A 24848-nucleotide genomic window follows, 5' to 3' on the forward strand; every position below is an offset into this window, starting at 1 on the left:
CTCATTGCTTCATATGATCTGTTAAAGGTCTATTACTTTCACAGTCCCAATATTTAAAAAGATCTTATCACAAAACTTTTTGTTCTGCTGCTCAGGTACAACACATAAAATATAACATGTGAAGTATGCACCCTTTTATGTAAAGAAAGCAGATTCTATGAGAAGCCTTAAATTCTGACAACTGGACACATGTATATGGGAGCCTGAACATCTGTTCCTTGCAATCAGCTGACAATTTTTGATATTTAGTATAGTATATACACATAGGTAAAGTGGGCCATAGGAATATGACTAGGCATAACTTACCTTTAAATATGCACAAATTAGTTGCAAATATACAAAATATTGTATATATGGTGCCTCATTGCTGATGACATTTTGGTATGTTAGAGTTTTTCCTAAGAAATCTGAGGAGAGGGAAGAATTTTGGAAGGATTTTGAACTGAGGTCCTGTACCTCTAGGTATTTAGCTTAGCTTTTTTTCCTCCACTTCCCTTTTCCACTGTCCAATATATGCTTACCCTACTCAAAACATAGCACAGACTACTACTACTACTACTACTACTACTACTACTACTACTACTACTACTACTATTTCTTCTTTCTTCTTTCTTCTTTCTTCTTTCTTCTTTCTTCTTTCTTCTTTCTTCTTTCTTTTCTCTACTTTCTATTCTTCTTCTTATTATTTTTCTTATTATTACTATTATTATTCTTATTATTACTATTATTTAGCTGATTGTATAGTCAGAAACTCTGCTTTACCTTGTATGTGGTACTATGTGATGGAAAAGTGCTGCTATTCCACATGCAGATACACTGAATTATTCTTAAAAGTTGTATACATCTAACCACAGCTCGATGAATTACCTTCTGCTTTTTAAACAAGGTCAGCCCCTGTTCTCCCTATTTCTGTAAAGAACATAAGTTCCTAATTTAGTCCTAAATATACTCTAAATCAAGATTAGTGCATCTTTACAACTCACTCTGAAGTATGAAAATATTGCTCTCAATTTCTTTTAGCTTTCTCATAGAAATAAAGACCTAGCTGTTTACCTGTTTGAAACTACTCAAGAGCTTTTCTGCATATACAAAAGACCAGCCATACCATTAAGGAACATTAATTCAAGGCTGTTCTTTAAGGATTAGCTACCATGGCACGGAAAAGTACAACATAAAAGACATCATTTGCTTTAAATACAAAAAAATCTGTGCCATGAATTTGCATAAATTCTCTCTATTAAATTCTAGGCTATTTGAAAGAAGTAAGAGTTTTCTATATTTATTTCCATCTGAAAATTTTTTGTAATATTATGTCTTACTGAACTATTGGAAATATAATTTCAATAAGTATGTCTCAGTGAAGAATGGGAAAGTATGGATCATTATTTTAATTTAATTACAAATGTACAGATCTTTCTGAATTGGCACATACTTCAATCAGAATATCCTAAAAAAAAAAAAAAAGACAAGATTATTGCATAATTTGATTTTTCTCCTTAGGCTTTTAGATGTTTTTATTCAGATTAAATTCCTTCTAATAGTGAAGGCATTTCAAGTGTTCTGAGAACATTTCACAGGAAATAGCATTTGAAGTAACAAGAGAGATATTTAAATTATAAATGTTAGGCTTGTAGGATGATCCTGAACTGTGTAAGCCAGCTAGACTAAAGTAGTGGTGATGATATTTAAAACATAAGAAACAAGTAAGAATTTTTGTAGCACTGGTATGAATTGCTAATGCTGTATTTCTTTATTTTTTATTACTTTATTATGTTTTCCTTACTTGAATCTTTTCAGACATTCATGATCAGAACAGCAAGAAACCAGTTATGGTCTACATCCACGGTGGATCTTACATGGAGGGTACTGGCAATATGATTGATGGCAGCATTCTTGCAAGTTATGGAAATGTCATTGTCATCACTCTCAATTACAGGCTGGGGGTTTTAGGTAAGTGACTCTTCTTCATCACCAACTGCATAGAAATATTTTATTGATTAATATATCTACTGATCAATCACAGATGCTTGAGCCAGTTTGTTTTTTAAAACAGAATATTGTTGCTGTTGGATAGTTTGTATTATATTCATTTTGAATTTTGTTCAATATTTTATAGAAACTGGGCTAAGCTACATGTCACCTTATTTTTGACAGCTGCCTTCCTTTAGACAAAAATGACTGGATATTTATAATGATATTAGTGTTGGTTTATGTTATATTTGTCATTATATCGTATTTCCTTCTGGCTCAGTGAATTAACAAGTTTTAAGAACTTGTATCTTTTTCTCATTAAAATCTTCTTGATTCAACGTTAAAAACAAAACAAAACAAAAACAAAAAGCAAAACAAAACAAAACAAAACAAAGCCAACAGTGAAAAATGAGGACTCTTCAGTTTCAAAATGGTCGGTAATGGCAGCAAGAGGGAAAATGTTACTCTTTATCTGGTTTCATTATTTTAGTGTGCAAATTGATTTTTTAAGGCAGAAGATGTAGAAGTAATACAGACAAAACAGGGTATATACATTGATGGAATTTATGATGTGAGTAATCTGGAGTAAAGGAGCTTCAAAGAGCTGTGTAATAATATCTTCCTAAATATAAGTAAAGTCCATAATCATGAATTATGTTATTGAGAGAAATTTATACTTCTATCTTCCAAGCAGAACAAGAACTGCATTTTCTTGACATTATAAATATCGTTCTGACAGCATTAGATTTAATAACAAAATAACCTTAGGACCATGACAACAGGCCAAAAATCTTTTGTGTTTTTTCTGTGATTCCAATTTCTGGATGCTTGCATGTACCAGGTTTTTCTCCAAATGAAGGTTTATTTATTGCAGTTCTACTTTTCCACAGAAAATTAAGCTAAAAATTTGTTTAGAATAGCAGGCATTAGAAATATTTTGTATCTTAATGAAAATTATACAATCTACATAGAACAGTATATAGACTGCTAGAATGATCATATTTCCAGCATTTTAGGTAACCAAGGTAAACTACAGTAATTTTTGATGTGGTTATTTTTATTTGTTTCTTGTTTTGGGTTTTGTTTGTTTGTTTTTATTTAGAGTGGCTTTTACAAAGATCTTAAATCTTGTTTTTCTTGATAGCAAACCTGATCTATATTTTTGGCACGTACTATTTTGGAATGCAGGAAACTTCTTTTGCTGAGTTATCTCTTAATGTGGTTTATGTGTGTCAACAATGTTGACATTGCTCATCAGAGTACTGAGAATCTTTTTCTTGTCTGGGATTTTGACTCTTATTTAAACATAAAAACCCCACATTCTTGCTATATTAGAGTCAGATTTAAACCTAAAGACAAAATATAAAAATATATTTCAGTGTATTTTGCATGCAATCTTGGTACTTAGAAACATCCCTCCCACCCCCCCCCAAAAAAAAAAAAAAAGTAAAAAAACTCTTAAATAAAATACAGAGGGATTGTTGTTGCTTTCAAATGAAGTGTATACCCAGGAACTTGATAATAGTTATTTATCTGTAAAAAGGATTATATAATGGATCTCCTAAAGGGTTTTTTTCTTGGTTTCTTAAAATGAAAATTGTTGAAAGATACAGACGATTCTAAGTAGTTTAAAATGTTGCATTGTCCAGCTGCCTTGCATTAATCTAAAGGAAAAAAATGCAATATTTGCACAGATGAACTATTTTATGTATTTATATTTAAAACAAACAAAAAAGACAGAATGCTATACTTTTTTATTGTGGCATTTAGGAAACAAAGCACAATACAGAGGCATTCATATAAGAAACTGAAAAGTAATAACTGTGAGGATTTAAAATGGATTAGGAAAAATACAGTGTTATATTTGGCATTAAATACTTCTCAACAGTGGAAAATGTAACTTTTGAGACACAATAGAATTTATTATTTGTTATAGAAAGTCTGTGTTTGAATTAGAAAACCAGAAGATATTCAGAATGTGCATTTAGCACTGAAAAAATCAGAGGAATTCTGCTTTATGAGGATATTTGTGTTTTTTTCTTCCTGGGTGAAATATATAAAATAATAAAAGTGATCCTTGAGAATGCATTAAGTTCTGCTTAGACATTGGAAGATATTAGGAGAATTTCACTTATTTTTGGCTTGCTTAATAAGTAAAAAAGTGAAAGAGGAAACACAAATTTCTTCAGGTAAAAAAGCATATGGAAAATAAACATGATTATTCATGAAAATTTAAAAAGTCACATAATCATTATGACATAAATTTTAAATTGACAATATTCACAGCCATTTTTTCAGTCTGAATTATCTTATTTTTGAAAGATATACTTATTTCTGTAAATCTGGTCTGTTTCAGTTGCATTTGATTTGTACAAAAGATGACACATATAAACCTGATTTTAATGACAGAAATATGTATTTCTATCACTATTATCACATCCTGTGATGGAGGAATATGCATTGAATTAATCTCAATGATGAGTTACTGAAGACACCTTATATATTTTTTTTTCCTTCTTCTTGAAAATTATCACTTGAATGGACTTGAATACTGGATGTTATTTTACTAACCACAAATGTTAGTTCTGTTATTTTCCTTTCAGTCTATATTGTGTCATTAACTGCAGTGGATGGAAAATATATTAGGACTATATTGATAATCACTCATTGATACTAGCCAGACAAATCATAGAATCATAGAATTGTTTGGGTTTGAAGGGGCCTGCAAAGATAATCTGATCCAACTCACCTGCCATGGGCAGGGATGTCTTTCACTAGATCAGGTTGCTCAAAGCTCCATCCAACCTTACCTTGGACACTTCCAAGGATGGGGCATCCACAACTACTCCCAGAAACCTGTTCCAGTGTCTCACCACCCTCATAACAAACAATGTCTTCCTTCTATCCAACCTAAATCTGTCCTCTTTCAGCTTAAAACCACTTCCCCTTGTCTTGTCACTGCAGGCCTTGGCAAAAAGTCCCTCTCCATCTCTTTTATATGCCCCCTTTGTATATTGGAAGGCCACAATAAGGTCTCCCAGGAGCTTTCTTTTCTCCAGGCTGAACAACCCCAATTCAGCCTTTCATCATAATAGAGGTTTCCCAGCATTCTGACCATTTTTGTGTCTATCCTCTGGACCTCCTCAAACAAGTCCCTGTCTTTCTTGTACTGAGGACCCCAGAACTGGATGCAGTAGTTCAGGTGGGGTCTCACGAGGGTGGAGTAGAAGGGAAGAATTATCTCTCTCAACTTGCTGGACATGCTTCATCTGATGCAGCCCAGTGTATGACTGACTTTCTGGGCTGCAAGTGTACACTGCCGGTTCATATCCAACTCTTTCAACTAGCACTATTCCCCATTCCTTGTCTGTAGAGCTGCTATCATTCCTTTCATCCCTCAGTCTATACTGATACTGGGGATTACCCTGACTCAAAGAGAGAAAAGTAGAATAAGGCAGAAAGGCCCAGAGGCCTCTGCAAAATGGCAGGATGACAAAAAGGCCAAGTTAAACATCCCAGACAGAACTCCTCCGGCTCTGACAAAAAGAGTGAGGAAAATGATGAAGCAAGAGAGAGCGACTGGAAGATCCTGATTCTCCTTAAATATTAAGCATGATGCTAATGGGATGGAATACTTTTATTGATCAGTCTGGATGTCAGTTAAGTTCTGCCCCACATATTCCCTCCCTTCCTTGATGCCTCACATCTGTGGGCAGACCGCTCAGAATGTCCTTGGCTCTTAGACCAGAGCAATTAAAAACATTAATTCTGTCCCAGGGTGTTATCTCTTGTTCTCAAACTAAGTCCAAATAATGACGGTTCTAGCTATGAAAAAAGAAATGTTTCTAACCACAAGAGGAAAATTAACTCATTTTCAGTGATACCAGCACAACCCCTCAAGGCTGCCAGGGTCCTTCTGGATGGCATCTTTTCCCTCTAGCACATCAACTGCACCACTTAAACTGTGTTGTCAACAGACTTTGCTGAGGGTGCACTCAATCCCACTGTCTATGTCACTGATTAAGATATTAAATAGGTTTGGTTCCAGTATGGACACTAGAGGGACACCACTTGTTACGGGTTTGTACTTAGACATCAAACCATTGACTGTAACTCTTTAGGATGTGGCCATCTAGCCAGTTCCATATCTGTCTAACAGTCCATCCATCAGAACCCTGTCTCCCCAATTTAGCAGCAAAAATGTTGTGGGGCATGACATATCAAGGGCCTTACAGAATTTCAGGTAGATGACATCAGTTGCTCTTCCCTTGTCCATAGATACAGCCACTTCATTGCAGAAGGCTACTAGATTAGTCAGGCATGATTTGCCCTCAGTGAAGCCGTGTTGGCTGTCCCTAATCCTCTTCCTGTCTTTCATATGTTTTGACATGCCCTCCAGGAGGATTTGTTCCGTGATATTACTGTACATGGAGGTGAGGCTGACTGGTCAGTAGTTCCTAGAGTTCTCCTTATTACTGTTTTTAAAAATGAGCATGATATTCCCTTTTCTTGAGTCACTGGAGACTTACTTTGACTGACATGACTTCTCACAGGTGATGGAAAGTGGCTTAGTGACTGCATCTGCCAATTCCTTCAGGACCTTGTCATGCATCTTGTTGGGTCCCATAGATTTGTGTATGTTCAGGTTCCTCATGTTGTCTCAAACCTGATCTTCTCTTACAATGAGAGGGACTTCATTCCTTCAGTCTCTGCCTTGACATTCAGGGACTTGAGAGATGTGTGAAGAGTGATTACCAGTGAAAACGGGAAAAAAATGTTGAGATCCTCAGCCTTCTCCATGCTAGTTTTCATTAGTTCTCCTTTGTTTTTTATTGGGGGGGTACATTTTCCTTTTCTGAGCAATGTAACTGTAGAAGCTCATCTTATCATTCTTCCCATTCCTTGCCAAATTCAGCTCCAGCTATGTGTTAGCTTTCCTGATCCCATGCCTACACACTCAGGTAGCATCCCTATGCTCTTCCCAGGATACATGTTGCTGTTTTCATTGCCTGTGCCTTTTCTTCTTATACTTTAGTTTGACCAGGAGATCCCTACTGAGACAAACTGGTCTCCTGGCTTCTTTGTTCAATTTCTTATAAGTGGGAATTGAGAGCTCTTGTGCTCTGAAACAAATAAAGCTTAACAAGCTGTCAGCTCTTTTCTGCTCCTTTATCCTTGAGGGCAGTTTCTCAGGAAGTCTCATCTACTAATTACTTAAATAACTGAAAGTTTGATCTCCTAAAATTCAGGGTCCTGACCCTACTCTTCACTTGGCCCATATCCCTCAAAATTATGAATTCTACCAGGGTATGGTCACTGCAGCCCAGGCTGGCACCAGTCTTGACCTCTTTTATTAGTTCATCTGTGGTGTTAAGCAACAACTTCTCCTGCTTCTCCTCTGGTTGGGCTGTCTGTCACTTGGATTAAGAAATTACCCTTGATGAACCCCACAAGTCTCCTGAACTGCTTACAGCTTGCTGTGCTGCTCTCCCAGCAGATGTCAGGGTGATTGAAGCTCCCCAGCAGGATCAGAGCCTGGGAACATGATGCTTCCTGCAGCTGAAGAAGACTCCATTGACATCCTCCCTTTGGTCAGGCAGCCTGCCATAAACACCAGCCACAAGGTTTCCTTTGTTGGTTTGGCCTTTAATTTTCACCCATAAGCTCTCACCCAGTTCATCACTGTTTTTCAAAGACAGCTTTATGTAGTCCATCATTTTTTTTATATAGAGGGTAACCTCTCTAACCCACCAGTTTATAGCCATAGATTGCAGTACTTCCGTTATGTGATTCATCCCACCACATTTCAGTGACAGCAAATAGATCATAGCTTTCTAGCTGCACAGTAGCATCCAGCTCCTTTTATTTGTTATCATGCTGCATGCATTGGTATAAAGACATTTCAGTTGAGTTATCGACTGTGTTACCTTTTTAGAGGAAAATGCCCTAATTCCTCTGGGGCATTTCATAGGTCTTTTCCTGTTGGTTCTTAACATATTAGCAGACTCTGGCTCTTCTCTGTTACCCAAAACTCCATTCCTTTCCCCTGCTAAATCTGGTTTAAAGCTCGATTTTTAAGTCTGATCAGCTTGTTGGTGAAGAAGCTCTTGCCTCACTTGCTCGCATGAATCCCATCAGCTCCAAAGAGACATGGCTTCTCGAAGGTGGATCCATGATCATAGAAGCCAAAACTTTGAGTACGGTACCAGCTAAACTGCCAGGCAAACACCTGTTCAATTTGCTTGTCCTTTCCTGCAGCCATTCCTGTGACTGGGAGGACAGAAGAGAATACCACCTGTCCTCCTGATCTTTTTAATATTGTTCTGAGGGGTAAATAGGCTAAGTTGCCGTGTTGCAATATCAATAGACCCTTCATGGAACAGTAGAAATACACAATACTCTTTAGGGTTCATCAGACTTGGAAACCTTTCAGAGGTGTCACTAATGCAAGCTCCTGATAGGCAGTAAACTTATATAGAAATATTATCTGGATGGCAAATGGATGTTTTGGCTCTCAGTAGCAAATCTCGAGTTCCTAATACCTTATGTGCTTTGCTGGTAGCAGTCTAATACAGGTGGGTGGCTGGATTGAATTTACATGGTTAACTTTTCCTGGATCCTGTCTGTTACTCACGTATTCTTCATTCTACAACCACAAAACATCATGTGTGTTATGTAGAAGCATTTAAGGGGTTGGGAAATGTTCTTTTTCCACCCTCGGCAGAGACAAGGGTCCAGTCTTCATCATCATCTGAGTTAGTTGTATCAAACAGCTCAAGCTTGGATTCAGGCTTATCTTTCCCTTGCACAGCCTCAAGGCAGGGCTATTGCTCAGGCTTGGACAGTGCAAAAAATACCTTGTATCGATCTTGTGCTCACGTTCCTCGATACTGTGTTGCCTGTTGAGCTCCTTGGTAATAGCTAGTTGGTTGACATCTACCACGGCTTTCAGCTGCTAGGGGGATTTCCAGATGCTGGAACTCCATGCAGCCTCAGGTGTTTGACAACTCTTTCAGTCCTTGGGAGCTGCAGCCTGTGAGTGAGCCAAGCAAGCAGCAGCCTGATCACTGGGAGAGCTGGCAGCTCTTCGTGTGTGGCCTGCCACATGAACTGCCACACAGGCTGGTGACTCCGTTCCCAAACGACTCTGTCCCTGTTTGTGCAGCCTGTTAGCAGTGCTCCCTGTGGCTGGTGTTCCCCAGGGGCTGGTTATATGCGAGTTCCTGTGGTTTGAACAGATCATGGGGACAGTTGGAACCATTCTACTCTTGACCATCCTTCTCATAAGATCTATCTCCTGCTGGCTGGTATCGACCACCAGCAGCCTGAGAGTGCTGGGGGCCCAGAAACTCCCTTAGACAACTGCCGGGGACCTTGCAAGCCTTGCGCTACTCTCAGCAGGAGGCAACTACTGCTGCTGTTAGCATAAGCTCCCTGAGGTTTCAACTGCAGGATCAAATCCCTTTTTGAGATCCTGGGAACAAATTGATAACAATTATTACATAAGTTTAAGAAAGCCTGGATTTTGGAAATGCATCTTCATAGATAAGGGAAAATTGAAATTTTTAGGGACCACTTAATTTACCTGACTATCCTTCACTGAGTTTAGCTCCAAGAAACATCTGTACAGCCATGGAATATTTGACAAGGTAACAGAATACAGACTAAATGGATTTCTTTTACTACCTTCTGATATAATATAAATTTAGTTATATTTAATGGAATTTGTGATCATCCTATAACTTAGTAAAAGTCTTATGATTTGAAAAGACCTGGTTTTAACATGCAACACTGTACCCTTTAAATTTTAAAACCAGGTTTTAGCAGTTGCTGTAAAGACAAGGTTTCTCCGTATTTTATAGAAGGAAGTCTAGTTGCCTGTTGGCTATAATGGAGATACTGAAACTTCTAGAACCAAGTTAACCAGAAAGCAGGCATCCCAGACAGAAAAAAAGGTTTTACTTGTGGTAGATGTAACATGATGACGTTCACGGCTATAAAAGAGCTTATCTGAATGATAAAATCAAATGTCTTCATCTCTATCTTTTCGTCTTGCATTTAGCTAAAATATAAGCCTTTATATTTTGCACTAAACAATATTTATCTGTAACTCCAGAAAACAAAAGAACCACATTTCCTGTGTCTCAGAGGACTGCAGAGCTGCTCGGGAACAACTCCTTCATCTCTCTCTGTGTTCAAGTAGCACTATGGCAAAACAACAGACAGTTGGGTCCAAAACTTTCCAACTTTTTAATTATCCCTTTCTATCCTTTGAATAAAAATACTTCTGGAAATATTTTTCCTGAGTTTGCTAGACTATCAAGTATACATGCAGCAATAACAGGGGTTGTTGATGTTATTTAGAAGGCCATATTTTGTCTTTGAGTATAAGTTTACATTTATCAAAGTATATTACCTGGGCAGGGTCTTTTTGAGACAATAAAATAGAAAGAATTAGCTTCTCCTTTTACTTACTGTAGTGGGCTCTATTCAGAGTGGAGTTCTGTGGTGCTGTGTTTAATTTCTTGTGCACTTTATGGCTTGAGAGGATCCTGCCTCTGCCCAGCTCAGCAGTTTTGATACTTACCCATATCCCACCACAGTGATGACTGGAGACACTGCTGAAGCTGGAGGAAATTGCTAACGTGTCCCAGTGCAAGGCAGTGCTCCTGTATCTTCATAAATTCAATGCTATAACACACAGAAGTACCAAATCCTGCTGTCTCCCACCTCCACCCCATGCTTTGGCACTGTGCAGGATGATAAGTTTAAATTATTCAACAGTTGAGTTGAATTTTCAAAATTCCCAAACTCGTTAGTGAATTATTTAACTGAAATAATGGAAATTTAGCTGAGTGGGGGAGTAGGCAAAATAGATATCCTAATTCAAAGAATGTTCTGTTATTACAGAAAATAGGATGGTAGGAACAACCTGATTTACTCCATCTAGATACTACTTAATTCCTCTTCCTTATCTACATTCTTAGACTTCGTGGATATGCTTTAAGAAGTAACATCTTTCCAACCTAGCTATAAACACTATTTTAGTGCCTTTTTTGAGTTTAAATTGGCAGGAAAAAAACCAGAAGAGGAATTTATGATTATGATTTTTTTTTCAGTGGCACAACCTGAATTGGTGAGACTTCAATATGCTGAATCCCTCTTTAGCTTGTGTAACAGTAAAAATTAAATCTGAAAAATCACCCCCTGCAAAAATGCCAAACTAAACCAAAACAAACCAAAACCAACACCACAAAACAAACAAAGAAACAAAAAACCAAAGCAAAACATAAGAAAAAAACACAACAGAAAAAACATGCAGAAGCCAAAAGCACGATTTTTTGATGTGGTTAAATTCAGTCATGGTGTTATACAATTTGAAGAAAAAAAATCTTAACCAAGCTTAAAAAACTTTATCATATTCAGATCTAAACTTGGTATTCTTCTGTGAGGCATTAAAGGCAAAACCCGATGAAGTCTAGAAATATAAATCAGGTATTTTGGAAGCCAGAGTTAAATGAAACATCTACTGCAGTAAATGAGACACACTCAGAGTTCAAAATTGACTTAATGTTTCCAAGACCACTTTTCTTCCTCTTAGAATTCCGAATCATGCAGATAAGTATAGTCTATCTCTTATCTATCTCCCTTTTTGTTAATAAGCATCCATTTTAAGTACTCTATCTGAAAAGGTAGGACTTCATTTTATTAGAAATTATATCCACATGCAATTACAGCTCTCTGTAAGCTATCATATTAAGCAGTATAATATAAATCAGAGTTCAGTTTACAAGGAGGCTCAGGACTTCTGCAAGTTACTGAGAGCCTTAATTTACTTCACTGAGTGCTTGATTTGCGAGTTAAAACATCAATGCAGTGATGTTTTGACTGACCGCTTTAGATGCCTTTCAACTGAACTATATTCTCTCCTCTCCTACCCCACAGAATTCGTGAGCCAGATTCTTTCATATTGGCAGTGTGCAATAGTCTACAGTGCATCAAGTTTTATCTTCACTGGTGTAATTGCTGTACAGAATTACTATTTTAAATTCAGACATGGAGATATCTGTTCCCTTTGTGCTTCCAGTGCGTGTGATTCCACTAGTACAGAAAATTTAAAGATGATCTCTTGGTAGAAAAGGTCAGAGGTAGATTAGTACACATGGGAATGACCCAGAAGCTTGAGTGCTCTAAGTGAACCACAGTTTCATGCTTACACAAGAAAGAAGGTTTATTTAAGCTTAATTTAGCTCATAGAGACTGTTTGCATTGCTGGAGCCAAGGCAAACTTCATTACATTGCCTCACCTATATCTCTAAGCTTCTGCTTCAGTGGAACTCCTAAATTCCCAGCAAAGATACAGAAGTATTATTTCCATTGCTATCAACACATTTTTGTAGACATGAGGTTTATGATATTTGTTAATGATGTTTTTGTAAATCTTATCTTCTTCTCTTATTTTAGATCTGTTAAGTCACAGAAACTGTATTTGTGCAAGTGCAGCTGATAAACTCCATCCATATCCCATTGTTTTTGAACTGTCATCTCACCACAATTTCTGTTTCAAATATCAGAAGCAATAAGTATATAAGTTACAGTGTCCTCAGAAGCTATGTGTACATTCTTAGCATTTTAAACATTAGATATGTTCCTTTCATAGAGTGAGCACACAATACCACTGTGACTGTGTCTTACAATCACAAATGCACTTAACAGTTTGTTCTGCTTTCGTATGGCTTACTTCCATAGCATGTGAACTCCTAACAAGCTTAGATAACTTCTATATTCTCTAGTCAGGGCCAACTATGGACATTCCAAAAACAAAAAGCTACAAGACAATGTAAGAGAAATGAAAAAGATACAATTTTAGATAATTCACTGAGTTTTCGTAATTCACTGAGCAATCGGATGCTTGTTCATCATTCTGAGCATCATTACTTTCTTTAAGAACATTTCCTATTAATGAAGATTTATATGATACTATTTTAAAAAGTTTATCCCTACCGTGTGTTAAAGAATTGGAGATTTGTTTTTTAAATTATATACTAATCCTGGTGTTTGGGAAGTGCAAGAAGAGTGACCTGATCTGAAAAACATCTTCAGAAATTATGAGGAATGTTTGGGTATTCTGCCTCTTTTTGAGACAATATTTTGTGTGTGTGTACAAATATGGAAAGAGTACCTGAAATTTAGATGGACAACAGTGAGGACTTCTGCATCTTTATAGTAAATATTTGAAAGAAAGCCAATCAAATGTTGAGACTTCAAAAAAACTGTCCAATCCCATACATTAACTACTTACAAAGGAAGAATGAAATGCACAAAATGCTACATGTATCGATAAAAGCGTGTTTTAAGTTTTCAAAATGGGATAAAGTCGTGTAGAGTCTTACAAACTACAGAGCTACGTTTAAAACAGTCTATGAAGTTGCCTGTGTAAATAAACTACAGTGAATATATTAAATATGTTTGTATAGTAAATATAAGTTGTTCAAATATTTATAATTAATTTGAAACTCAGAAACATTTAGGCACATTTTTGTGAGGTATATTTTTATGTAATTGAAAGCTTATTTATAAGATTTCTGAACAGGATAATATATATATAAGTGAAATTTTGTCACATTGACTGATGGTCAAGATTCTGTTTTCATGAATTATGTTAGTATTAAGGTGGAATTTTTTATATAATCCATATAAATTTTGTGGATATTCCATAGTTAATCAGTTTATACAAAAGACTTGTGTTTGTAAAATGTAAAGGGACACTTTTTCTGAATCTTACATAAAGAAATGTTTAACCTGTATTGCCTATTTTTTCCTTTGATATTTTGAATTCCTAACATCATTATTGATACTCTAAAATAATTATATTTATCAGTGACCTACTGGCACTAAATGTTAATATCCTATGACGTTCTAGTCTACTTAGTTTACATTTTCTAGTATTGCATACATGTGGAACCACCACAATCATCACTTGAACATTTCCGGCAACATGAATATAAGTGCGTCTATATCTAGATTAATTTAAAACAGTATTATGAATTGAAATGTGACTATGAAAATATGACCATTTTTTCATAGTATATATTAATTTAGCTATTAACTCAGTATTTCCTTTTTTTTTTCTCTGTAATAACAATGACAAGTAAGAATTTCCTGAAGTGTCATTTATTTTTTACATATGCTTTTAGATTATTAATCTATATTTTGCTGTGAATTCCTAATTCCTTGAAACTGAGTGATTCTGTCCTTATTTAGGTATTAGTCATTCCAAACTAGTAATATGCCACTTAAAAAGATTTTAAGAAAAAAAAAACAGGAATCAGTATTTCAGAATATGCAAACATACAATAGTGAAAATTTATACTTTAAAAGTAGCAAGTAGTGACCATATTAGTAATTTGGTTTTTTTTCTTTTTAATTGGACTGGAACTGCATTTAACTGTCTTTTTGATTCACTAGTACTAAGTGAAGATCAAAGTTAGGGTCAAATTCCATCCTCACATATACATATAAAGCAGGCCAAGTGCATTAAAAGCTTGAAGTATAGCCTGGCACCTGTTGTTCATTTTTTGCATTTAACTCGTGGATTTCATAGTATTGTTATAAATTTCAGAAATTAACTGAATGACAGTGGTAACCTGGAATGAACCTGGAAGTATTACATTACTGTCTTTTTCTTTATTGTTGATAAAAGGAGTGTAACAAGCTCTATTGAAATAACCTGAAATTAAGCAACTGCCACTATAAGATGATAGTTGGCTAAAAAAAAAAAAAGGCTATTTTAAAGTTCAAGTGGAGTTCAAATTTCTTTCAACAAGGTATATAGTGTGTACTGATTCAGGAAAAAAAAACCCACAACTCTTACTATAAAAGCTTACATTTGATCTTTGTTATTGCCAAATCTAAGCCTGGAGTTACAGTTGTTCTTCTCACAACTACAGAATTTCAATATAAATTCTAAGGAAAGAAAATGCAGGTTACTGGTTGCGCATGCTTCCAAGGATGTGCTGGCCTGCTCTGCAATTTCTCTCAAAAATTAATGACTGAATAAATGATCCAGTTTGGTTTTGTTTTGTTTTGTTTTGTTTTGTTTTGTTTTTTCTTTTATACCTATCTAAGCTCATGATGGCCAGTAGGCAGTTGTGCAAGACAATTTCTGGCAAGTGCTTAGAATTTACTGACCACACTGTTCTTTTTCATTCCTATGCAGCTAATATTCCTTTTTGAAGGAGTTAATCTAATTAAAGTTTGCAGTTTGGGAACTCTAAAAGAGGTTGGAAGCCACAAAACAGCACAGGTTGGAGGGCATATCATAAGGCGTGTAGAGCTGAGCTTGTATTTGGAAGCAACAAGTTACTCATAGCAACTTGCATGAAATCACATTTCCAGCTACATTTTGTAAAGCTTACTGGTAGCTGTCAAGTTTCTTCATAAGGCTTTTACAGAAATCAGATACTGCTTAGGTTTTCTTGGTATTTTCACTTGCCTATACCTTGTGAACAGTGATAAAAACTCTTGACTTCTTATTTTATAAGAAGCCACCAACATGATAGTCTTTTTTTAACAGTTTTGCATAGTTTCCTCAAAAGCATACATGCATGCTTTTAATACTACTACAAAGATTCTCACCAGCTAAAAGAAATACGTGTTAAATCTTAAATTTTGTATGAAATCCTACATAATTGCAGGAACTTGCAATATTTTATGCAAAAATTAGAAAGAAAAAAATGTAAAGTGTAACTCAGTTTAACCATCCTTTGGAAATGAGCCTGATAACAAAAGCAGAATGGCAAAAGTGTGTGTGAGGTAGCTGGTAACATCAATATGCTGCTCATGAGGATGTATGGGAGTACTGTGCAATGGTTTGTAAAATTAAAGTTGTGTGATTGCACCAAACAATTAGATATACTCTTGGAAGGATAGCACAAAACAAATGAACTTTTCTCTGAATTATTTCAGACCTCGCTGTCATTCCTTGCAGTCACAGACTGACTGACAATGAAGGATCAGAATATGTTTACTGCTTTACAACAGCCTGTCTCAAGGCTTAGGTGTGTTGTACTAGCTGCTATATGATTAAACAGTATATAGAGCTAAAAAAATGCTCCCTGTATTATCTTGGGGCTTCCATTTCAGAACAGACAATGAATTTTTTTCTTTAATAACTCCAAACGCCTGTATAAGGTTTCTGAGAATATTGAATGAATAAAGCTTTTCCTGGTGATGGAAGTTAAGTGAGTTCTTCAATAGATATGTGCAGGTAAAGTTTAGCAGCTGAGACAGGCCATCAATTTTCATCTTTTCAATTCTGCTTTCTAATTGAAAATTATGACTTCCATTTAGGAAATCAAAATAATGTGTTCTTTTGGCATTCATAACTGCCAGGTCTCCTGCAATAGCACTGCTTCGTTTAGAGCTTATTTTGATTAGGAGAATGTATAGCAAGGCAAGACATAATAAAATTACTGTTGGAAAAGAGGGAAGGCTTATAACATGGTCTCAGAATTTTCCATTTTTCTTTTTTTTCTCCATTTCCCACACCATCTACAGATTTTATTCTATATTTTGCCTAAAACTAAGTACCCTCTGGCATCTGGGAAAGGGTATAATAAATGCTTATACTTTAGCAGAATTTATGAGAAGTGAATAAAACCAGAAGGAACATAGGTTTCTTCACTGATATAATATTAATTTGCAGAAAATCAGATCTTGGATATCTAAAGAAAATCAAAATTAATTTTTCTAAGTATGCTGCATAATTCTTTGTTTTCATTTCTGCTAGAAATGTTAAACCATTGTTTAACATTTATTCAAGTATGTGACTCTGTTTTTGAAACAATATAAGTATGATTTTTCATATTTAATTTGTGTTCCTTGTCTAACAAATATTGTCTGATTGTAAATGTTTGTGCTCTGTGAAAATATTTTTACATTTGAATAAGCAGTAGCTGCCTAACTCCCTCTTGTCTCTGTTGTAATCTCATCCATTTCTATCAAAATGTATTTTGTATCAGTTGAAAGGTACCAAATAATACATTGATTTACACAGAAGATTGTCAAGCTCACAACCAATACCAGATTGAGACTAATTAATCATGACAAAAATTTCATGCCCCTATGATTGCAGTGGAAATGTGTTTGTCCTGGAAACAAATAATCAATGAAACTTTAGTTCTGTTGAGAATCTTTTAGGGAGAAATATGGCTAAAGCTTTATGCCTTTGTTATAGATGACTTAGTTACTGTAAACTTTTATGAGATTTGATTATGAAATTTCTAATCTGCTGTATGATTTTTCTTTTACCAAATAAATACCATCAAAATTACTGTTTCTTGGATAGAGAGGAAAAATCCCCAAACCAACCAAACAACCAAAAACCCCCACACTCTCTACTTATTTTTATTTTACTGTGGGAAATAGAAAAAATCAAACACGCATTCTGCCATAGACTCTCAATTGTTTTTTCTCATGGACTTGGATTAGTCCTTGATAAAAATATGAAGAAGTCACATTCTGAATATCCTTGAATAGATGGTAGCTTACAGATGTTATCCTCCCAAAATAGAAGAGAGAACAAGCTATGACTCATAAGGTCCTAATTTCATATCTGCTTTTCCCTTGCTCTTGGGAGGAATTACATTGCTTCATTTGATGACTTCTCAAAGAAGCAAAATATTTCTCTTTTCTTGTAACCTGGATTACAGGTTGATAAGTGGGGCAAACCTGTTTGTTCGCAGTAGAAGAGTGATGGGAGGATAATTGCTTTTCTCCATAAAACCATAACCGGGATCTGTGAATGTGATTATCCGATTTACATCATGAAGTCTCTGTGGAAGGAACCATCTTTCTGATGGTGGGTTTGTTCAACACAACAACTGTTCTTTCTGTGACTGCAGCTCCCAGCTGTTAAAGACACAGAAATTATTAAAGTACAAAGAAAAAAGGACTTCTGTGGTGTTGTGTATGAGACTAAGAGCTATCAGAGCATCATCAGTCAGATTTGTACCATCAGATCCAGGGGCTTCTGAATGGTGTGGTTCTCACACCTCATAATGAAGGTACAATACAGCTTCCAGTTTACCATCTGCCTGCTCAGAGGTCATGACTGTTTGTATCTTGTGTAGATGTACATGGTGTCTATGATGCCAGGCTCACAATTTTTTTCTTTCATTTGCAAAAGGTAAAAAGGAAAGCTATTTTAATCATGTTGCTTGTCAGAAGTGCGGAGTTTAAATTCCTTGATTGTCCTATCAGGAAAGAAAAACTGGACCTTTGTGAATAATATATGGACTCTCATCTGATGGGATAGGATAGGATAGGATAGGATAGGATAGGATAGGATAGGATAGGATAGGATAAATTTGGTTGGAAGGGACCTACGATGACCATCCAGTCCAACTGCCTGACCAATTTGAGGCTGACCAAAGGTTAAAACATGTTGTTAAGGGCATTGTCTAAATACCTTTTAAACACAGGCTTGAGGCATCAACCACCTCTCAATAAGTAGATTCTTCCTAGAAAATCTCTTGGTGCAACTTTGTGCCATTCCCACATGTTCTACCACTAGATCCCAGGGACAAGAGCTCAGCACCTCCCTCTCCATTTCCCCTCCTCAGGAAGCTGCAGAGCCATGAGATCACCCCTCAGCCTCCTTTTCTCCAAACAAGACAAATCCAAAGTTCTCAGCTGATCCTCACAGGACATTCCTTCCAGCCCTTTCACCAGCTTTTTTGCCCTCCCCTGAATGCATTTGAGGACTTTCACGTCCTTCTAAAATGTTGAGGCCCAGAACTGCTCACAGTGCTCAAGGTGAGGCTGCACCAATGCTAAAAACAGTGGGATGATCACCTCTTTTGACCAGCTGGTTAGGGTGTGTTTGATGCACCCCAGGACACAATTTGTCCTCCTGGCTGCCAGAGCACACTGCTGACTCCCACTGAGCTACTGTCAACCAGCACTCCCAGATCCAACCACTCCTCTCACAGTTTATTATTGTGATTTTTTCCTGTGATTTTAGTCAAGGTTTAATTGAAATGCAAGCTAATTTTACTGACATCTTTATAGTGCTTGCTGAAGCCAGCTAGCCATGCCTGTGCCTGATGAAAACCAAACCTAGCAAGCCTTCTACTTTTCTATGAGTGTTCCTGATTTCTTTTATGTCTTAGTCCTCTTTATGAAGTTATTTAATAAAAACCTATCTTAATAAGGAATATTCTTTTTAGAACTTAATAGTTTCTCACCCCTTATGACCTTCATAGAGGTACATACATGGACAACATTTATGAGAAAATATTCTAGAGATTTACTTCAAATACAGTCTTCTGAAAGAGAGCATTTATAGAGAAGAAAAAAAATCCATTGTACATGCCTACTAAAATAATACAGAGCTTGAATTAGTATTTCTTTTTCATAACTGCATTCAATATATTCAGTAACCTGTGGGATAATTTTTTCTCACATTCATGATGAAATCCTCCTGCTGTTTAAATCAACAGGACCTTTCCTTTAAGTTATTTAGTTTTCACCTTCAGATTGCGTTCTTAAAGGCAACGTCTTCTCTTGCTTCAGAGAAGGTCTTCCTTTCATTTTTAATAATTTAACTGTCGTTTGCGAAAATATGAAGAAGCAAATCACTCAGACAAAGAAGTATCTCAGTCTAGTAATCAATTACCTATATATTAGTAGCTATTAGTAGCTGGCTCATCAAGGGCAAATGGCCTGCATCTTGGTATCTGTCAAAAGATTGTACCTAAAATAATATATTATAATTCCCGTATCTGGAAGTATCTTCTATTTTATCCCCATGAGTAAAATTTACATCTAGAAATATAAAACCACAAATTACTACAGAAGTTCCAAATTTGTGGTTTCACCCTATCTACCTTTCTTCCTTCTTTTTTTTTTTTTTCCCCTTAAGGCAGTACTCAGTGTGCATGACTTTGATATATCCTGCCTAAGGGAAATTAAGTTGATGTCTTAGGGAAATAGTATATATAGAGATAGTGCATTAGAAATTCTAACAAATCATCTATGCAATTTTTTGCGTATAAGAGGAAGTGAGTAGAAGACAGGATCAGAAAAATAATAATGTTGGACAGATATTAGCATAGTTAATATGTACACGATATAATATATTTTACTTAGGAAACAACTGAGCATCTTCCCTTTATTGGTAAAATGAAACACGCTTACTGTTGTTTACAGGAAAAGCAAGACTGCATAAAAAATTTCTGACCAGGGTCTTTGGTCAGTCTCACTGGTCACTACCACATGGTTCGTCTACTCAAGAATATAATAACAGAAGTTAGACTCTATTTAGCTTGCTGGTAAGCAGGTGTGATTTCTTTTGTTTAATTTGTAAGGACAACTGCAGGATCAGCTTGAACCATACCATTATTCAAAGAACTATATCCAATTAAGTGTTCTCTAAGTTTCTACTCTAAATAACTGTTGTCCATGTTTCATGTTTTATTTTTTCCTTGATGCTTCCCAGAAATGGAATAATGAATCAAAAGTAGTTGACAATGATGACATCCTACAAGTGGCAAGACTGACCTGAAGATGTTAAACAAATTTGGTTAAGTTGCCTGTAAGCAACTACTCGTAATTTAGCAATCGGAACATTTTAAAAAATCTTACAAAATATTCAGAACTATATTGGTTTAAGGCGGGGGGGGGGGGTTGTCTGTGTAACTTGAATCCCTTTATGTCTAGACATGCAAGACAATAATCTAGAATATTTGCAAAATATATGGCAGATGTACCGGAAGGACTATCAGAACTTTGTCTTGAAAAAAATTACTTTTTAGTTTTCTTGAATGCCTTATGAGCTACCATTTAAGGGATAACCAAGAATTCTGAACATTAGGTACTCCGGAAGATGTCAGATATTTACTTCTATTGCTTTACAGTGATTGTGAGGTGGAAATTTATTAAATAGCTTCCAATATAATTTACTCCTAAGGTCCAAAAAAAAAATCATTTAAACAAGTTTGTTTAAGCCAAACTGTGAACTTTGTACATCAGTCAGGAGATTAGGAATCAGGGCACATCATCTTAGATAAAAGCATTCATTCACTGAGCTTCCTCACAGAAAAAAATACATATAGAAAAATATACATACATATATATGTTCCGGAAGTAAGCAGAAGTAGTGAGAACATAGCAGAAGGCAATAACTTCATAGGGACATTCAGAGGATCTATGGTGAATTCAAGAATACAAGTCTAATTCTTTGAATCCTAGGCTAGTACATTCTGTAATAAGAAATTGCTGTTTTGAAACAGCTACCACTGAAAACTTCAATATCGTCAACACATCAGGTATGGACAGAGTTAATTCGATGAAAAAAAAAAAAACAAACGGTATTTCAGTATGTTTATTTTACTTTTACTAAAAGGATGCTTAGGTGACCTTTCTGCCATATGGGAATATTTAATTCAACAGGAAACTATTTCAAGAGGATTTTATTTTTTGTTAAGAAAAGAAAATAAACTTTTTATCTGCCTTCCTTCCTGTTCAGTCATTGAATAAAAAATGAAGTATTTGCTTGAACCTACCCAGTTTATTTTTCAAAGTGTTATACAAAATTAATAAAAACCATGTAATTATTGCCATACTTTGAAAGAATAAGTCTTAATGACTTTAAACAATCATACATTTTTAAATTAAGAAAATCCACAGTTTTGGAAAAAATACAGGTGTGACTGTTACATAGTTTCTTAATAAATATCCTCTAATATATAAAGAGAACATTGCTTCTGGAAAATATGGCCTGCTTAAGAAAACCCAGCATTTGTCATATCTTTTCTGGGCCCAAGTTGTAACATCTTTTACAATTTTACCTGGCAGAGTAGGATAATGTTGCCAAGCACAGTGCATCATTTGCAGAATCAGTGATTATTAAAATACTGGCCTTTTAAAATATGATGATGTTAACAGCCAGGCTAACAAAGTAGTGAAGAACCTATTGACTGGAGTGTTAGTTTATTCCTATGCTTCTTTTACACTTTTTTTTTTTTTTTATTCCCAGTTTTACACAGTTCGCTAATTTTGGCTACAGTCAAAATAAGGTCAAACATTTCTAATAGGAGCTGTTACAAGAAATTTCTTCTTACATAGACATTTCCCTCAGGCACTGACTCTTTCTGTGTCCTATAAAATAGATTTCCTTATTAAAGTAATTATTAAAATACTGAAGCATCTGGCACTAGTACTGAAGGTAATGATTTGTTACATTGTAAGGCCAAGAAACTACGGAATGCCCACAAGTAGCCCCTATTTGGAATCAACCAAAAAATATGAGTACTCAAGGAACATCTTTAACACTATTTACTGTTTAGCTTAGGGAAAAAAAAAAAAAAAAATCTGGTTCCCCCACCCTGAAGTATAAGAGTGAGATCTTGTGTAAAGTCATGACTCCTGATTATTGATTCTTCCAACATACAGTAATTGCTCTGTTATTTTGTATTTTATTTTTTGTTATATTAAGCTTTAATTAAAATTTGTAGCTTGGTCGTGGTTTTGTCTGAGAATTTCAGACCATACAAAGTGTTTGCCGATTTTTAAACCCCTGTAACAGTCTTTGAACACTGTATTTTTCCTGCTTCCATTTCTCTTTTAGTGATAGATTGGGACACTGGATGGTTATCTGCGAAGATTTGCTTCTAAGTGTATAAATGAGTAAATCAAAGGCAAAGTTCCTTCCTTTAACCTGTTTTAGCAAAAATGCCACCGTGAGCTGAGAGAAAGTATTTCATGGATCTGATTTAAACCCATTTCCGCAAATGGTATTTGTAGATTTGAGCAAACTCGACCATTCTACCTATGGTCACATAAGCATTAGAGCTGGAATAAGCAAGAGGACAGGAATATGAACTGGTGTATTGCAGCCTGAAGTTTAAAACAAGCATGGAAGTAATCAATCAGAGTTCCATTCTCAGTTGTTTTCAATACCATAAATATAAATTCACAATATCTCTAAAAATAGTGATAGCTGGATCAGAAACTGTGCAACCCGGGTTTGTGAAATGGTAGCCCTTTGATGCAGAACTGGGCTGAAATGTCTTCATCAGACTCTTTTATCATCTGCTCTTCTATCTCTGCTTTAACTGCTTTAACTTAATACTTTAACTTTATACTGCTTTAACTTTACCAGACTCCTTATAGTGCTCCCTGTCTTCTCATGGTGATAAGTAGGTTGTACATAACATCTCTGAAAATATGATTACTCAAATGCAATCAGTGATTATGAGTATAAAGCTTGTAAAAATGAAAAGGCTGTAGACTTGACCATGCTTTGGTCTATTTTTTGATGTGTGTAATGTTTTCTGAGTAGTACTCAGACCCCGTATTGTAAAATTATGGATATACCAGTTGCAATGAAAAAAAAGAGAAAATTAAATTTAAAAAGCCTTTCTCGTTCAGGCCACTGATATTTTTATCCTTTAAGTCTACTCTGTGTATTCTAACACAGGGATCTTTGACCCATTGATGCAGGAACATAAAACATCATATTTTCTTAAGCTGACTGCTTTCATGTGTTCCTCCTATTTATACTGTGTATCTTTGTTCGTCCTGGTAACCTAGGAATCACATTCAAATCCTCTTAGAGCTGACTCTTTTTCATATATATGAGCATCAGACATTTCTTCCACGCTGCCTAAGGATAATAGGGCTGAAGGTTACCTTTGACATGATTTCAAGGTCTGATTGCACATTGTGCCATAATAGTTTTCTGAAGCATGCTCTGTATTTTGCATATGGACTGCCTGGACAGTTATGTTCAAGGGGATGACTGGCTTCTAAAAAAAGAAAAATTAAAAATCAAGAGGGAAAGGGCAAATCTGGATGCCAAGAACAGAAAAAAATACTCAGATGCCAGGTAAAAGACAGATACAATCAAATTAGAACTAGATAATTATCCTGTTGAATTCAGGCTAGATTTGGTGATGAAGCTTAAGACAAAAGGACCCCTGATTCTTAGAGTAGTTATTAAGTACTTACATGTTTTTAAACTCATTGTTTTAACATCATACCCTTTTAGTTACTGTGCAGATTGCCTCCCGCTGCATTTTTTGTAACTAATTGTCTAGAGCTTCAATGCTTTTATATGGCAGAGGCCGAGCAGCAAGAATCACCGAGTGAATGCCGTAAGTGTACACTGAATGGAAGGCTTATCATCTGTGGCTATCACTAAGCTGGATGTGAACTTGCCTAGCAAAAGCCCTGGTGGTGTGATTGACAGGCTCATGTATTTAGCAAATAGTCTGATCTGGAAAATCTGACTTGAGCCAAGAGCAAAGAACTAATTAAAAAGACATAAATAATATTTACTTTCAAAACATCTTTGTTAAGGGAAGACATAAATACATAACACATTATGCATGCATCTATTTCCATCTGTATTCATCTGTCATGCCTGTACAAGTGTTCAATTATGTTTAAGAACTTTGCTTACTTTTCATATTCTAATTACAATGTGTTATAAATTGTAATTATCTTTTTCTTTAAATGAACTGTTTTGAAGTCCTCTGAAAATTTCCTAGATAAAGATACCCAAACTTCATTTGTGATAGTGGAAATCTAGGTTTAATGTAAGTAAGTTCTAGACTTTGCATGAATGTTGAAAATTGAAAAGGTGTAGAATTTTTATGTATAATTCTCAGAAGTGATATTTTGTTTTCTCAAGTGATTCTAATTCTCATCTACCCAATATTGGGCTCAAATTTCATTTATATCTCTGCCGATCTTCTGCCAAGAGGCAGGCATATAACTATTTACAAATGCCATGATCACGATTGTGGAATAGGTTGAAACAACATACATTTATTTCTCATGGAGAGAAAAAACTTATCAAAAACCTTGAC

The 24848-nt window shown here is 35.6% G+C and overlaps 1 protein-coding gene across 3 annotated transcripts in view; it reads left to right on the forward strand.

Annotated features, from left to right (window-relative positions):
* Window positions 1-24848, forward strand: part of NLGN4X (neuroligin 4 X-linked) — a 177497-nt gene that overhangs the window by 93356 nt on the left and 59293 nt on the right. For all 3 annotated transcript variants that reach the window (XM_065856030.2, XM_065856022.2, XM_065856035.2), the window contains one exon: window positions 1798-1950. In XM_065856030.2, the coding sequence (XP_065712102.1) occupies window positions 1798-1950 (153 nt within the window). The remainder of the gene's footprint in view (window positions 1-1797; window positions 1951-24848) is intronic.

Source organism: Patagioenas fasciata, chromosome 1 (assembly GCF_037038585.1).
Source record: "Patagioenas fasciata isolate bPatFas1 chromosome 1, bPatFas1.hap1, whole genome shotgun sequence".
Classification (NCBI taxonomy): Eukaryota; Metazoa; Chordata; class Aves; order Columbiformes; family Columbidae; genus Patagioenas; species Patagioenas fasciata.